A 15,716-nucleotide genomic window follows, 5' to 3' on the forward strand; every position below is an offset into this window, starting at 1 on the left:
TATATTATTTTACTCAGTAATCCCTGTTTTACATTTGATATATATGTTTTCTTTTCTTTTTCCCCCCAGGAAAGCGATAGTCAAGCTATGTCTACCAACTTAAAATACCTTTCCTTGGGGATTTTGGTCTTCCAGACAACTAGCTTGGTTTTGACTATGCGGTATTCAAGGACACTGAAAGAAGAAGGACCTCGTTATCTATCTTCGACTGCAGTGGTTATTGCTGAGCTTTTGAAGATCACAGCCTGTATTTTGTTGGTTTACAAAGACAGCAGTAGGTGTCTGCTATTTGTTTGTTGGTTTATTATGAGGGGGTTAATACTTTTTTCGATACAAGGTGGGACCTTTAGCAAAATATTGCATTGTATCCTCCCTCCTAAATGAAATGTTCCTGTTCAGTGTTGCAGGGACTCATCTCCCTAAAAAAGAAAATTCCACTCCTCTTCCCACACCTACCTGTCTTTTGTTTCCCTCAACTGTACTCCACAACTACTGAGCATGCTCAGACCTCATTGGGCTGTTTTTTTTTGGGGGGGGAGCAGTTTGGCCTCTTAATCTTTTTTGTGCGTGTATAAAAAAAATAAAAAATTCCACGTCTTGTAAACCTCAGGCTTTCCCATCCACAGTTATAATCTTCTTCTTGTTTCTTGGTGGTCCCGTTTTTGCTACAATTCTGTTGCCACTCACCACCTGAATTAACTACAGTATTAGAAATGTACGGAATTGTATTTTGGACACAGCAACAACTTCTTCATTTTGCTGCCAGTGTTCCTAGTGCTGAAGAGACGAGTTAGATGTCTTCATCAGCAGGAACTAGATATTGCTATATCTTAATCGGGACAAACCATTGTCAGCTTTGCACAGTTATGCAATGAAGATGCCGCAGAAAACCCATTGCTGGAAATGGACATTAACTACATAGCTATGCAAATTTTTGCTTAGGAATGCCGTGTTTAAAAGCAAAGCTCTAAAAGTTTTTAGCAAAAAAAGCTCGTTATAATTAATAGACCACACTAATCTGTTTTTAAACTTACAAAGAATTTATTATCCTCTCTTTTTGCATAGAGTGCAATTTACGATCTCTGAACAGAGTGTTGCATGATGAAATCCTTAATAAGCCTATGGAGACACTTAAACTGGCTATTCCTTCTGGGATTTACACACTACAGAATAATCTCCTGTATGTTGCTTTGTCAAACCTAGATGCAGCCACTTACCAGGTATGGTATGCTTTTGAGGAGTTTGCTGTTGTTTGTTTTTAAAATTGTGCACACAAATAATGAGTCATTAATCAAAAGTCATCTTGATTTGGTCTTTTCAGGTCACGTATCAGCTGAAAATTCTTACCACTGCGTTATTTTCTGTGTCCATGCTCAGTAAGAAATTAGGTGTGTATCAATGGCTTTCATTAGTGATTTTGATGGCTGGAGTTGCATTTGTACAGGTAAATATTAACATAAACATACTCCTGAATATTAAAAGTGTAGATCTTATTTGCTTTACTACTTAATACCTGGGGTAGTATCCAGTGATTTTTTCCAAAAAAAATATGTTTAGGGGTACTCTCATTATCCTACTCATATTAAAATACTGCTCCTCAATGAGGCCAAACTTAGATTCACAAAATGTTTAGGGGTATGTGTACCCCTGCATCTCCCCAGAAAAAAAGCACTGGTAGTATCCAATGAAGGACTTTTGGCTGCACAGTGGAACATCCCTTCCTTCTCTCCTTCTGTGCCCCCTAAATCTGTTCTGGGAGGATTTTTTTTTTATTGATACGTATAAATGAGAGAATGGGGTGGAATCCATATTAAATGTTGATTCCCAGATCAGTTTATCCCTTGACTTCAGATGCTGTCAGCTGAGAAATGAGACAATACAGAGTACAGTGGTACCTTGGGTTAAGAACTTAATTCATTCTGGAGGTCTGTTCTTAACCTGAAACTGTTCTTAACCTGAAGCACTACTTTAGCTAATGGGGCCTCCCGCTGCTACAGTGCTGCCACCACGCGATTTCTGTCCTCATCCTGAAGCAAAGTTCTTAACCCGAGGTACTATTTCTGGGTTAGCGGAGTCTGTAACCTGAAGCGTCTGTAACCCGAGGTACCACTGTACAAGACACAAAATCATAGCCCCAGTAAAATATCAAAGAAGATCCAAGAGACTTTAAAACATTTAAATATTTGAGCACTTGCTTGGTAATAAATGTATTGGTACCTTCTAGGAACATGTTCAGAAGGGTGTTTTAAGATTGGCCAGGAAGGAGTCTCATAATAAGATATATTGTGTGTTCTCTATTCTGCTGATAAAAACTGTTGTAAAAGAACACATGAAGGATAGTTTTGACATGTTGCCTACGGACTGAGCCCCACTAATAATGGTGTTTCTTTCCGGGATCATGCACATTTGCACAGTCTTCCTAAGCCAACGTTTGGCTTGGCATGTTGTGTGAAGCAGATCAATAGGTGCAACAGAACCTCGGGATCCATTTCATGTGTTTGTACTTGGTTGCAATGAAGTTGGGCAAACTCTTTTCTCTGTGTTCGTGTCAAAAAATCCATAATTGGATAGTAAAGGTAAAGGGACCCCTGACCATTAGGTCCAGTCATGACCGACTCTGGGGTTGCGGCGCTCATCTCACTTTATTGGCCGAGGGAGCCGGCGTACAGCTTCCGGGTCATGTGGCCAGCATGACTAAGCCGCTTCTGGCGAACCAGAGCAGCGCACGGAAACGCCGTTTACCTTCCCGCCGGAGCAGTACCTATTTATCTACTTGCACTTTGAGGTGCTTTCGAACTGCTAGGTTGGCAGGAGCAGGGACCGAGCAACGGGAGCTCACCCCGTCGCGGGATTCGAACCGCCGACCTTCTGATCGGCAAGTCCTAGGCTCTGGGGTTTAACCCACAGCGCCACCCGCGCCCCCCATAATTGGATATTAAATGGCAAAAGAGGAATAAAGAAATAGAACACAACTGCAATCAGTTCTTTTGTCAATAAACGTCCCTCCCTGGATCTCTGCTTGTGATTCATTCATCAAATATATCTTAAGGGTGCACTGAACTCCTGATTAATTGAACATTGATAAGCAGATGGTGATGCTGCAGAGCAACATGGGCCAAATGTTCACAACTCTTTTGGGCACTGTTTAATAATCTTGTTATTTTGGAAGGAAGTAGCAGAATAAATACTGCCCTAAACATATTTCACATGTTCAATTTATGCATGCTGTTCTGGGATATGATCCCGAGATATAGGCCATGTCACCAGTAAATGTACCTAGCTCTTTAGGGGCACCACTTACAAAACATAGAATTCAGTGCTCCCAGTGTTCAACATCTCTTGAAGGACTTGCTGGATTAGTTGTTTTATTATTATTATTAGTAGTAGTAGTATTAGTATTAGTATTATTCCCTGCACATCTGGCTGGGGTACCTCAGCAACTCTGGGCGGCTTACAGCATATATAAAACATAGTAAAACATCAAACATTAAAAACATCCCAATACAGGACTGGCTTCAGATATCTTCTAAAATTTGTGTAGTTTTTTTATCTCCTTGACATCTGAAGGGAGGGCATTCCACAGGGAGGGCGCCACTACTGAGAAGGCCCCCTGCCTGGTTAGATAACACAAAAACAGCATTTAATAAAATAGTAAACCTGAGAAACTCCCAAATGCTTCAGAAGACTGGGTTAAGAACTAGATGTTTTTATTAGCATGCATTACAGCACAATTCTGTTTGTGTTTGTTTGGAAACATGGCTCTCTGTATTCAGTAAGGCTTAGTCTCAGGTAAACATGCTTAACCTTGCAAATGTGCAGCCCAGTCCAAAGCATGTTTTCTTGGAAGTCACAATTAAGTGTCCACAGGGTTGCAACCTTGAGCTACCAGCACATGCAAACTTATATGAGAGTTTGTCTCATTGAGATACGTGGGACTGGCTTCTGCATAAACATCAGGGCAGCCTGAACATGTTTAGAGCCACAAACCTAAAAGTTGCCCAAACAAAATGGTGGGCATTAATTTGGGCGGAAATATTTATATTTTTTAAATGTGAAGGACTATGCATAGGCATGGAACGCGGGTGGTGCTGTGGGTTAAACCACAGAGCCTAGGACTTGCCGATCAGAAGGTCGGCGGTTCGAATCCCCGCAATAGGGTGAGCTTCTGTTGTTTGGTCCCTGCTCCTGCCAACCTAGCAGTTCGAAAGCACATCAAAGTGCAAGTAGATAAATAGGTACCACTCTGGCGGGAAGGTAAACGGCGTTTCTGGGCGCTGCTCTGGTTCGCCAGAAGCGGCTTAATCATGCTGGCCACATGACCCGGAAGTTGTACGCCGGCTCCCTCGGCCAATAAAGCGAGATGAGCGCCGCAACCCCAGAGTCGGTCATGACTCGACCTAATGGTCAGGGGTCCCTTTACCTTTACGCCTAGGCATGCAACTTTTAAAGGGAATTATTAAAAACCCAATTCTATTGTCAGTACAGTTTGATTCACTGCAAACTTGGAATGCCATCAATAGCTGCTTATGGGTATAAAGATATGAATAAGGACTAAACAAGAGCTGGATGAGAAATGTTTCTGGTATTTCATTGCCTCTTTTCGTTTCCTGTCAGCAAGAACAAAGCACAAACTTCTGCGCTATGTTAAATTATATTTGGCAACTTGCTGTACGATTTTAATATACATGTTTTATTTTGCTTGTTTCCTTTAGTGGCCATCAGATTCACAAGAAGCAGCCACTAAAGAACTCTCAGCAGGATCACAGTTTGTGGGCCTGATGGCAGTACTTATAGCCTGCTTTTCAAGCGGATTTGCTGGAGTGTATTTTGAGAAAATCTTGAAAGAAACAAAACAGTCAGTATGGATCAGGAACATTCAGCTGGGTGAGTCTTGTCTCGAGAAAAAGACAGAACGGAGATTCAGATTTCCAGCAGAATCTAATCAGAGTACCTCAACATGCTTTTGTGTAATTAAATTGTTACAGAAGCATATGCCAAATTTGCCATTAACTTTGCTAACAGGAACTCTAAACGCTGCATCCTGTTCAGAATACAATTGTTGTTCATTTAACGTCTGAGTCAGCTTGTTTTGTTTGATTTGATATCATCTAATGGGTGCTAAATGCAGTGGCTGAGATCCAAACCACAGTGCAACTAAAATTCTCTTTTAGGAAATTTTTTAATGCTTTGTCATTTTCCACGAGGGCCCTCTGTTTAAAGATTAGAAAGTCAAACACTCCGTCTGAAGTGTCGCAAGTTCACGGGCAAACCTAAGATAAGTCTTTGGATCCTGGCTCATGTATTGTACTAGAACTAGATTAAATTTTGACTGCATGTTTCGAATTTAAAGCATAATCTTAATGTGGCAGTTAGTTATGCCTTTATTTTAAAAATAAACTGGGAATATCATGTATCCTGCAAACATTTTCTTGATGAATACTTAAATCCCTCCCCCCATGTCTGTAATAGAATTGTGTAATAAAAACACACATGAATTCCTTCTGTTTAAAACAAAATATATCATTTCTCAACAACTGATTACAGGATTATGGACTGCCATTTTAAAAATATGATTGCATGTATATTTGTAGAGATATATTATGAACCTGTAGAAAAGCTCCTCTGCAGTTCATAGGTTAGATCTGAATTGACTGTACAGTTGTGCTATGAGACCTCATGTTAGCAGTTGAATCCATCCTTATTAATTTTGCTAATTGCCTTTCTCCTAAATGCACTCAAGGCAGCATTGAAAAATCCAGTATTGGTTACACAGTAAAATAACTATAATAATAAAATGTAACTGCAAAATTTTTAAAGCACAGGAAAATAGAAATGCATTTACAGTATGATTGCATTTTGCAAGGGGGTTTGGTTCCAAGGGTTCAGCAGACACAGAAAAACGCATATATATTGAAATTATTGGAACTGTCCCCACACGAGCATCCTGGGCATTCTGGAACCCATGCACTGAGAAAGACAGAGAATTTTAAAGCAGATCTTAAAAAGTGGGGAGGCCCATATTTTTATTCTGTTTATTTATTTTAAACTGTTTACGCCAGCTTTCTTCACAAGCAACAATTGGCGCACCGCTTTCCTGTAACAAATCCTCCCAAAGCAGCTAATAGTAATAATAATAATAATAATAATAATAATAATAATAATAATACCCTGCCCATCTCGCTGGGGTTCTCCAACCACTCTGGGCAGCTTCCAACAAAGATTAAAAATACATTAAAACATCAGTCATTAAAAACTTCCCTAAACAGGGCTGCCTTCAGATGTCTTCTAAACATCAGATAGATGTTTATTTCGTTGGCATCTGATGGGAGGGTGTTTCACAAGGTGGGCGCCACTACCAAGAAGACCGTCTGCCTGGTTCCCTGTAACTTCACTTCTTGAAGTGAGGGAACTGCTAGAAGGCCCTCAGCGCTGGACCTCAGTGTCTGGGCAGAATGATGGGGGTGAAGACGCTCCTTCGTGTATATAAAACAGAAAAGCAATGATCGATAAAATAGTTTGCAGCTAATAAAAATGCAAAAACGTAGGCTCAAAATGAAGAACTCGTAGCTTCAGATCAAAATAGCCTTTTTAAAAGGGGAAACTCTTAAAAGTGACAGACTCACAAATTAAAAGCTTGCTTTAATAAATACATTTTCAAATCTAAGGGGAAAGACATTCCTTTTGACAGATATGCTGTGAGCATGTTGTTTAGGGCTTTAAATATCATAATATCCTGCTCCGGGTGGGCGCCAGTTTCAACTGTCACGGGCTGAATACCATGCCCAGGGTGGCGAGCAGTCATGTTCCAGCGGCCAGCTGGCATAAATTCCCTGGCAAGCCACATTGCAGGGCAGAACAGCCCACCAAGTCTAAAGCTCAAACTGCCCAATCATGGGCAATCAATAGGGTGACGCTTGGTTGGTGGACCTGGGCGAGGGAGTTCCCACTCTGGTCTGGCGGTTAAGGATAAAAGGATAAAAAAATCATAACAAAGGCCTTGAACAGGAGAGGCAGCCAGTTTACTTTTTACCTATGTCCAGCACCTGCCAGTAAATGGACAGAGCTTTATACTAGTTGCAAGTATCAGGACATGATTCGGGATTCCCCATGAGGAGCACATTAATTAGCGCAGGAGGGGACCAACCTGCGTTTCTACATTCAGGTGAATTAAGAGAGTTTCTTCTTTTATTTTTGCCGTTCATTTCATTGTGCTTTAAAAAATCTGTCTCGTCTTTTAAAGGATTTTTTGGCAGCATATTTGGCTTGATGGGCGTCTACATTTATGATGGGGAACTTGTATCGAAGAATGGATTTTTTCAAGGTTACAACCAGCTCACCTGGATAGTCGTCATTCTGCAGGTAATGCATCCAGAATTACATTTTACACAAAAACCAGCAGAACTTATTCTCTCGCAGGATAAACATGTCAGTTTTCTGGGATAAGTACCGCTGCATCTTATTGAGGAGGGTCAATTATCTTTACAGTGGTACCTCGGGTTAAGTACTTAATTCGTTCCGGAGGTCCGTTCTTAACCTGAAACTGTTCTTAACCTGAAGCACCACTTTAGCTAATGGAGCCTCCTGCTGCCGCCGTGCCGCTGGAGCACGATTTCTGTTCTCATCCTGAAGCAAAGTTCTTAACCTGAAGCACTATTTCTGGGTTAGCAGGGTCTGTAACCTGAAGCGTATGTAACCTGAAGCATATGCAACCTGCGGTACCACTGTGTTCAGTTCAATTACTAGTTTAAAATACTTTGACTTATTAAACAGCCCCCCCCATAATCAGACATTATTTTTCCTAAACTGAAATATTCGTATGTTGGCAAATTCCACCACCAAATCAAACTTCTAACACAAAGCATAATGTCTCTTCAAGACGGTGCCTTTTGTGACATGTGCAGGTGTCATTTTATAAGAGTTTCGTTTTTCACTTCAGAGTATTCATATGCAGATTTATGCAGATTTAATTGACAAAACCCCAATTAATCAACTAACTTTTCTTCATTCAGTTGACAGTCCTATTATTGATGTAATATAATTTTGAACTTCCTCACCCTACATTATGGGTAAGCAAACTAAGGCCCGGGGGCCGGATGCGGCCCAATCGCCTTCTAAATCCGGCCTGTGGACGGTCTGGGGATCAACGTGTTTTTACATGAGTAGAATGTGTCCTTTTATTTAAAATGCATCTCTGGGTTATTTGTGGGGCCTGCCTGGTGTTTTTACATGAGCATAATGTTTGCTTTTATTTAAAATGCATCTCTGGGTTATTTGTGGAGCATAGGAATTTGTCCTTCTCCCCCAAAATATAGTCCGGCCCCCTACAAGGTCTGAGGGACAGTGGACTGGCCCCCAGCTAAAAAAGTTTGCTGACCCCTGCCCTACATGTTAGTGTTAACAAATACCTATTTATTGCAATACTTACAAAAGCCCTAGGGGAGGTGCCGTCTTTGAAAAGACAGTCTTCCATTTTCTTTGCATAGTAAGGAAGGCCTCTCCTTAGAAGTTTTCAAATATGATGACAACTTACTTTTCAATGTTTTGTCAGGCACTTGGAGGCCTTGTTATAGCTGCTGTTATAAAATATGCAGACAACATTTTAAAAGGATTTGCAACATCTTTGTCTATTATACTGTCAACATTAATCTCATACTTCTGGCTGCAAGATTTTGTCCCTACAAGGTAAGAGTACGTTATATAAATAACTTGAAATTTGTGTCTCAACTGATTTTAAGTAAATTTAACTGCTTAGGTTAGTATGCACTCTAAATACATTGCAATAGGATGCAGCCTTTGTACTTTATCGTGGAGAATGGTGATTGTCATGCGGATTACAAAATATAGATTCTAGTCGGAGTCTATCAAAGGTTATTAAATGCACATTTATGGTCACTTATGTCACTATTTCAGGACCTTTTCACATGCTTCTTTCTGACCGACTCAGTTTTTACGCCTGAATTGCACTGATTTACTTCATTAAACTGACTACACTGTTCTTAGTGTTAAGCTAGACATAAACTGTGCAGTTCTTGGGTAGCCTGGTGATGCACATTTTTTAAAAGTTAAGACCAAATTGCTGGGGACATGAGTCTTATCATGACCACAGCCTTCAGGGAGAGGAGATATAACCCTTCTCTCCCCAGCAACATGATGAACCCCCTGCTCCTGCAAATGTCGCAACTCATTTCCCTCCATGTTACGATTCCAATAAAAATTGCTCCCCCAGTTTATTATTAATTAATTTTTTTGAAAAAGAAAAACTCCAAGCATGGCTGTTAACCATGCAACTGAAATAACTTTTAATTTGGCCATTAATTTCAGTGGGTTTATTCTGAGCCAAACATACTACTTTTCGTTTCCACTAAGATCAACATATGCAAAGAGTAAAGGTCACAGTGTTTTACTTTTCAGGGAAGGAAATATGAAATTACGGCATTTTAGACTACTTCCATATTAATCTGGACTCAAATATTTTTCAGGGCGATTCTTTGAAATAGGTGGCATATATCTTTATGTAAAACCATATTATGAATTTGTGTCCCCCCCCCCCAAAAAAACCCCCTTCTTTGTGAGTTTCATTGAATACAGAGGAACTTGATTACAAGTACATATGGTTCAGATAGCAACTGTAAGACATTTAAAAGAGTTCTACCTCTTTCCCCCTCAAAAAAATAATAATCTCTGTATCTGCTGATCCTAATTTTGTTTAGTGTTTAAATCTGAGGTGCTATCTGCAAGATCTACAATAACTAAAGTTACAGTTCAACCAGAAGCCCATTATTAATAGCTCAAACATTAACTCAGATAAGGAAAATGATCAAATTCAGTATGCCAGAGTGCAAAACATCTAGCTGAGTCGGCTTTGGTTTGCTACTAATTTTCACTGGTATAACATTCAAGTAACACAGTCATACCTTGGTTCTCGAACAGAATACGTTCCAGGAGTCCGTTCGACTCCCAGAACTGTTCGAAAACCCAGGTGCGGCTTCTGATTGGCTGCAGGAGCATCCTGCAGCCAATCGGAAGCTGTGGAAGGCACACTGGACGTTCGGCTTCTGAAAATGGTTCGAAAACCGGAACACTCCTGGTTTTTGATTGTTCGGGAGTTCCAAGGTGTTTGGCAACCAAGGTAGGACTGTATATATTTTTGAAACCAATATTCACCATCTGTTGTTGGACTAATGTTGGGCATCCTGAGTTCTAATTCAGTACATACTCAGGTACAGTGGTACCTCGGGTTAAGAACTTAATTCATTTTGGAGGTCCATTCTTAACCTGAAACTCTTCTTAACCTGAAGCACCACTTTAGCAGCCTCCCGCTGCTGCCACGCCGCTGCTGTGTGATTTCTGTTCTCATCCTGAAGCAAAGTTCTTAACCCGAGTTACTATTTCTGGGTTAGCAGAGTCTGTAACCTGAAGCGTCTGTAACCCGAGGTACCACTGTATCAGTATTTGCCTGGCAATTGTAATCAAACTGTAAACGAACTAAACAACTAAACTAAACAGTGGGGATTAGGTGTTTTTCAGAAAGTTTAATGGTGATTAGACACACAAATGGCATGCCCATTTAAAGCCCTCCAAAGCCTCACCCAGCAGGGTCAACATAGATTAGGCTTTTATTGATGGAGCTTGTTGCCCACCTATCTGCTCCAAGTTCCATGGTCCACCCACTTCTTGTGCAGATTCTTTTCCATTGCTGAGCTGTGCTAGTTCTGTTCATCAGATGTGAAACGCTCAATCTGATGTCATTCAGCGTGAGCAAGTCAGAGTCCTGTTTTTCCTGGTGGAAAAGCAGTTCCTTCAGCAAAATTGTTTTTGTGAGAACCTCTGAGGATTGGGGATTTTTGCAAGCCCCAAATCAGTGACTTTGTCTGCTTGTATGACTATCACTGGCATGTCAGGATTTCTGTGTAGAGAACTGCTATGGCAACCAAACGGCTGCACTATCCTTACAAGCATACAGTGGTACCTCGGGTTAAGTATTTAATTCGTTCCGGAGGTCCGTTCTTAACCTGAAACTGTTCTTAACCTGAAGCACCACTTTAGCTAATGGGGCCTCCCGCTGCCGCCACGCTGCCGCAGCGCGATTTCTGTTCTCATCCTGAAGCAATGTTCTTAACCCGAGGTACTATTTCTGGGTTAGCGGAGTCTGTAACCTGAAGCGTATGTAACCTGAAGTGTATGTAACCCGAGGTACCACTATACAATATTGGCTCCCGTTTATGATGGAGGAAGGAAGATTTTTGGCCTAAAGTTTCTTGCTGCTCAGCTGCAATTCATGTGCTGTAGCACAGCCTTCAGGTAAGAACAGGGGCGATCGACACGTTACACCATCAAGGACTGTAATAGAGATCATTGCATCAAAAGCATGTACTACTCTGTTCCTGAGCTACAACCCTGAGTGTAAGACAAGGGAAAGAGTAGCCAGGTGTCCCCTCCTTGTTCCCTGGCTCCCATTCTAAAGAAGAAATGATAGAACTTTTATTCATTCTACCAGATGGTGTAATGTGTCGATCGCCCCTGTTCTTACCTGAAGGCTGTGCTAGAGCACATGAAATTGCAGCTGAGCAGCAAGAAACTTTCGGCCCCAAATCTTCCTCCCTCCATCATAAACGGGAGCCAATATTGTATGCTTGTAAGGGTAGTGCAGCAGTTTGGTTGCCATAGCAGTTCTCTACACAGAAATCCTGACACACCAGTGATAGTCATACAAGCAGACGAAGTCACTGATTCGGGGCTTGCAAAAATCCCCAGATTGAGCTTTTCAGGTAGGATTCGGAAAAACCATTTATACCATTTATAAAACCCTTCTACTGCCAGTCATTGATTGAGCTGGACGAGCCAACAGTTTGATTTTCCATTGAGCAGCTTCTTATGTTCCCATGTTGAACATAAGTTGATTAGAATCTTTCCTTTCGTTATTTGCATACTTTAAGAGAGAATATTAAAACACCAGCAGTGAGTTCAGTCAGAAAGGGAAGAAAAATATTTAACTCCAATAGAAATATCGTAGAGCAGGTACATAGTGCCTGAATTTTGAAAGCCCAATCTTTTGATAGCCACAATTTTTTATACCCTGAATTTTGATACCCACGATTTCAGCCATTTTGAACCCTGCAGCCTACATATTGGACTTCTCAGTCTACGCCATTGTCTTCCATGCCTGTGGAAGTGTCCAAAGCAAAACAATGGCTTTTTTGTCCAATTCCCTCTCAGACAACATCATGAGACTTTAACAGTAACCATTTGCAAGCTGGGAAGTTCTGTCCTGTTGCCGTGCAAAAGTCTCATATTTGCTCACGGCATCTATTTAATAAGGTGCTATTCTATCACTTTTATTTTATTGTTCCAGTTCCTTTGCAGATCTCTGTAGGTGTCCTGGTGTTTTGTTATATGACCAGGTTAAGAGAAAAGCCCGAAATCTGCTTGTAAGAAGAATGGGGAAATGGGGAAAGCAAAACTAACGAACATTTTGGTCATGAAATAAATACATTGAAGTAAATGATATCCAGTTTATGAATGTATATGGTCTTAAGTCTCTCTCCCCCCCCCTTCTTTTTCACTTTCAGTGTTTTTTTCCTTGGAGCTGTTCTTGTAATAGCTGCTACATTCCTATACGGTTATGATCCAAAGCCTGCGGGGAATCCTATTAAAGCATAGCAGAATCTTCAGTGCCAGCACTTTTTTTTTGCAAAAACTGTGCACTAAGGACCTCAAAATAATTATATGGAGGACCACCAAGCACTGGAAAGGAAGAGTTTACATGGTATCTGAAGAATGACAACATATTAAAATAATGGTTTATGGGAGACCAAACTACAGAAAGACAGAAAACAGTATGTACCTCTGGAAACGAAGGAAGTCCTAGAACAAAACTTGAAGGGAACACGTTGCATCTATTACCTACAATTAGAAATGCTTCCTGCTTAAACTCTGAGGTTAAATCAGAATTATTTACTGTATTTGACAGCTGCAGAAATGCCCTATGCACTCTTCTTGCAAGAGCACATGACATTTGTTGAATCATACTTTTTTCCTTTATTTTTTTTTGCAAATTGACTGTTTCATCTTAGTATGTTTTTTTTTAAAACTTGCTGTATATTTGTAATGATCAAATCAAAGTGAAATAAGACTTGGTGCAACCATGGCGTTTCTGATTTGGCGTTCCAATTTAAACCCCTGCAAAGTAGGATTGAATCGTTCTCATTTCAGACATTTTAAATATTTTATATAGAAAGCTGAACAAGTAAACAGAAATTGGTGTTGGGAAACATATCTATACACATTTCTTACGGTCACGAGAAACCTTTTTGATAAGATTCCCAGAGAGGAAGAATCTGAATCTACAAATAAAAATGATTAATCAGAAGTGTTGTAGGGATCAGGTCACAACGTACACTGCTGCTGCAGTACTACCATTGAGTCTGACCAAAGGCTTCGTAAAAACAAATCGAAGAGGCATAGCTACTGTGCTTTTATTCAACAAAAGGCTATGATAGAGTGCCAGAGTTGGCACCAGATATGTGTGTGTTCAAAGAGCAAATCCTTTTTATATAAATATATAAAAGCAAAAAAAATCTTGTAATTACCTTACAGTGCATTTCATTGCTTCAAAATTTAATCTGAAAATATTTTAAACTGTATTTTTAAAATTAGTCATGGAAATGTTTAAAGGTATTATCGTTCCTTTTGGAGCCATGGTGATATATCATGTGAATATACTGTATTATATTACAGAGCTTTAAAAAAACACACACACACACACGTAAGAATTATGTAACGGAGAGTGGTTTTTGTCAAGTCTTGTGAAGAATACATGCTAACTGTATTAATATTGATAACATTATTGTGCAATGAGTATAGGGCATCATTTCTCCTGGTACAAGGGATTGCCAAAGAACCTTCTTTCCTTCATCCTGGAATGCCTGGGCAAACCTTCCTGGAACACTTGTTACGGCTTAATATTGTGGGCAGATCTGATGTTAAACTGCTTACGGTAACATATCAAAAGGAAGGAAATGTCTACAAAACACCCCACTTACACATCTGTGTAACAACCATGGTTCTTGCCTTCTGCCCCAACATGTTTCTAGTGATAATAATAATAATAATAATAATAATAATAATAATAATAATTTATTATTTATACCCCACCCATCTGGCTGGGTTTTCCTAGCCACTCTGGGTGGCTTCCAACGAAAGATTAAAAATACATTAAAACATCAGTCATTAAAAACTTCCCTAAACAGGGCTGCCTTCAGATGTCTTCTAAACATCAGATAGTTGTTTATTTCTTTGACATCTGATGGGAGGGCGTTCCACAGATGTTAAAGAAATAAATGTCAAAGAAATAAATAGATGTTTCTGTGATGCTGCTAGGAGTCTCAGAGCGCTCTTGTGATTCTCACAGCTACAATTCTATGGGTTTTTCGTGGGGAGCTATGAGTTACATTAATTTAATGTTACTTTGCTCCAGAATTAGTCTATTAAAATATTTCAGAGCATAATCCCATGCATTTCTGCTCAGGTGCAAGTTCCCATTACATTCAGTGGGACTTTCTCCCAGGTAAGTGTGTATGGGATTGAAATCTCAAGTCCGTTAAGTCAAACCTAATCAAAGTGTCAGGTTAGTGCACAGCTTTCTTTCTTTTTTACGGCAAAGAATTAATTTACAAACGGTGCATAAATGATCGCTTTTCTGCAGCGTTTCCACTGGTAACAGTACAAAGTGAAAGTAATTTATATTCCAAACATTGGCATTAGCAAAGAAATAAAGTGTTTATGAAAACAAAGGAGCTTTTATTTTTATTTTTTCAAAATTGTAATGGTGATTTGACCAACCGTATTTAACAAAAAATGCTATATCGTTTTGACTATCAACTGATGTATCCCCCCCCCATTTGTTTACCAATCTTGAACCTCATGATTAAGTCATTGCTGTTTTAGTGTTACAAGGAGAAAATGGGAAAGTTTATCAGACTGTTGTGATGCTGGCTGAAACTTCTCTCGAGAGTATGTTATGTTGTATTGTGATCATGATTTCAGGCAGCGGAACCATGCATGTTTTGAAGAAATTCTACCCATTTGTGCAAGAAATCCAGTGCACATATTGTTGGATCTGTTACACAGAGGAGGTAGGTGTCATACTAACAGATAAATCATGGGTAGGCAAACTAAGGCCCGGGGGCCGGATCTGGCCCAATTGCCTTCTCAATCCGGCCCGCAGACGGTCCAGGAATCAGCGTGTTTTTACATGAGTAGAATGTGTCCTTTTATTTAAAGTGCATCTCTGGGTTATTTGTGGGGCATAGGAATTTGTCCATTTCCCCCTTCAAAATATAGTCTGGCCCCCCACAAGGTCTGCGGGACAGTGGACTGGCCCCCTGCTGAATAAGTTTGCTGACCCCTGAGATAAATGCTTTCTGAACATGTCTTCTTATAAGCACAAATCTAGGGCAGAGGAGAATCGGTGTTTGGGGGTGGAGAGGATGCCTAACCCTTTCTACATCTTATCTCACAATGCAAAAGCTGCTCTCTCCCAGTGCCATTTCCTCACATCCTAACTTCTTCCAACATCATAACCTGACTGGGGTTGGGATGGGGAGAGAATAGCTTCAAACCTTAAAAAACTAGAAACAAATGAGAAGCCATGAAAGTCTTGCAGTGTTCCCATTTCCTGTACCATGAGCAATTTTCTAACAGTCCATTTTAAGTTG

At 40.2% G+C, this 15,716-nt stretch overlaps 1 protein-coding gene across 2 annotated transcripts in view; it reads left to right on the forward strand.

Moving 5' to 3' along the window:
- SLC35A3 (solute carrier family 35 member A3) overlaps positions 1 to 14,792 on the forward strand; it is a 28,565-nt gene extending 13,773 nt beyond the window's left edge. For both annotated transcript variants that reach the window (XM_081010953.1, XM_081010952.1), the window contains exons 2-8: positions 70 to 274; positions 1,066 to 1,220; positions 1,322 to 1,444; positions 4,713 to 4,884; positions 7,241 to 7,359; positions 8,549 to 8,682; positions 12,570 to 14,792. In XM_081010953.1, coding sequence (XP_080867079.1) covers positions 88 to 274; positions 1,066 to 1,220; positions 1,322 to 1,444; positions 4,713 to 4,884; positions 7,241 to 7,359; positions 8,549 to 8,682; positions 12,570 to 12,660 — 981 coding nt within the window. In that variant the 5' untranslated portion in view covers positions 70 to 87 and the 3' untranslated portion in view covers positions 12,661 to 14,792. The remainder of the gene's footprint in view (positions 1 to 69; positions 275 to 1,065; positions 1,221 to 1,321; positions 1,445 to 4,712; positions 4,885 to 7,240; positions 7,360 to 8,548; positions 8,683 to 12,569) is intronic.
- Positions 14,793 to 15,716: the final 924 nt, after the last annotated feature.

This window comes from Podarcis pityusensis (assembly GCF_964106645.2).
Source record: "Podarcis pityusensis genome assembly, chromosome: 6".
Lineage (NCBI taxonomy): Eukaryota > Metazoa > Chordata > Lepidosauria > Squamata > Lacertidae > Podarcis > Podarcis pityusensis.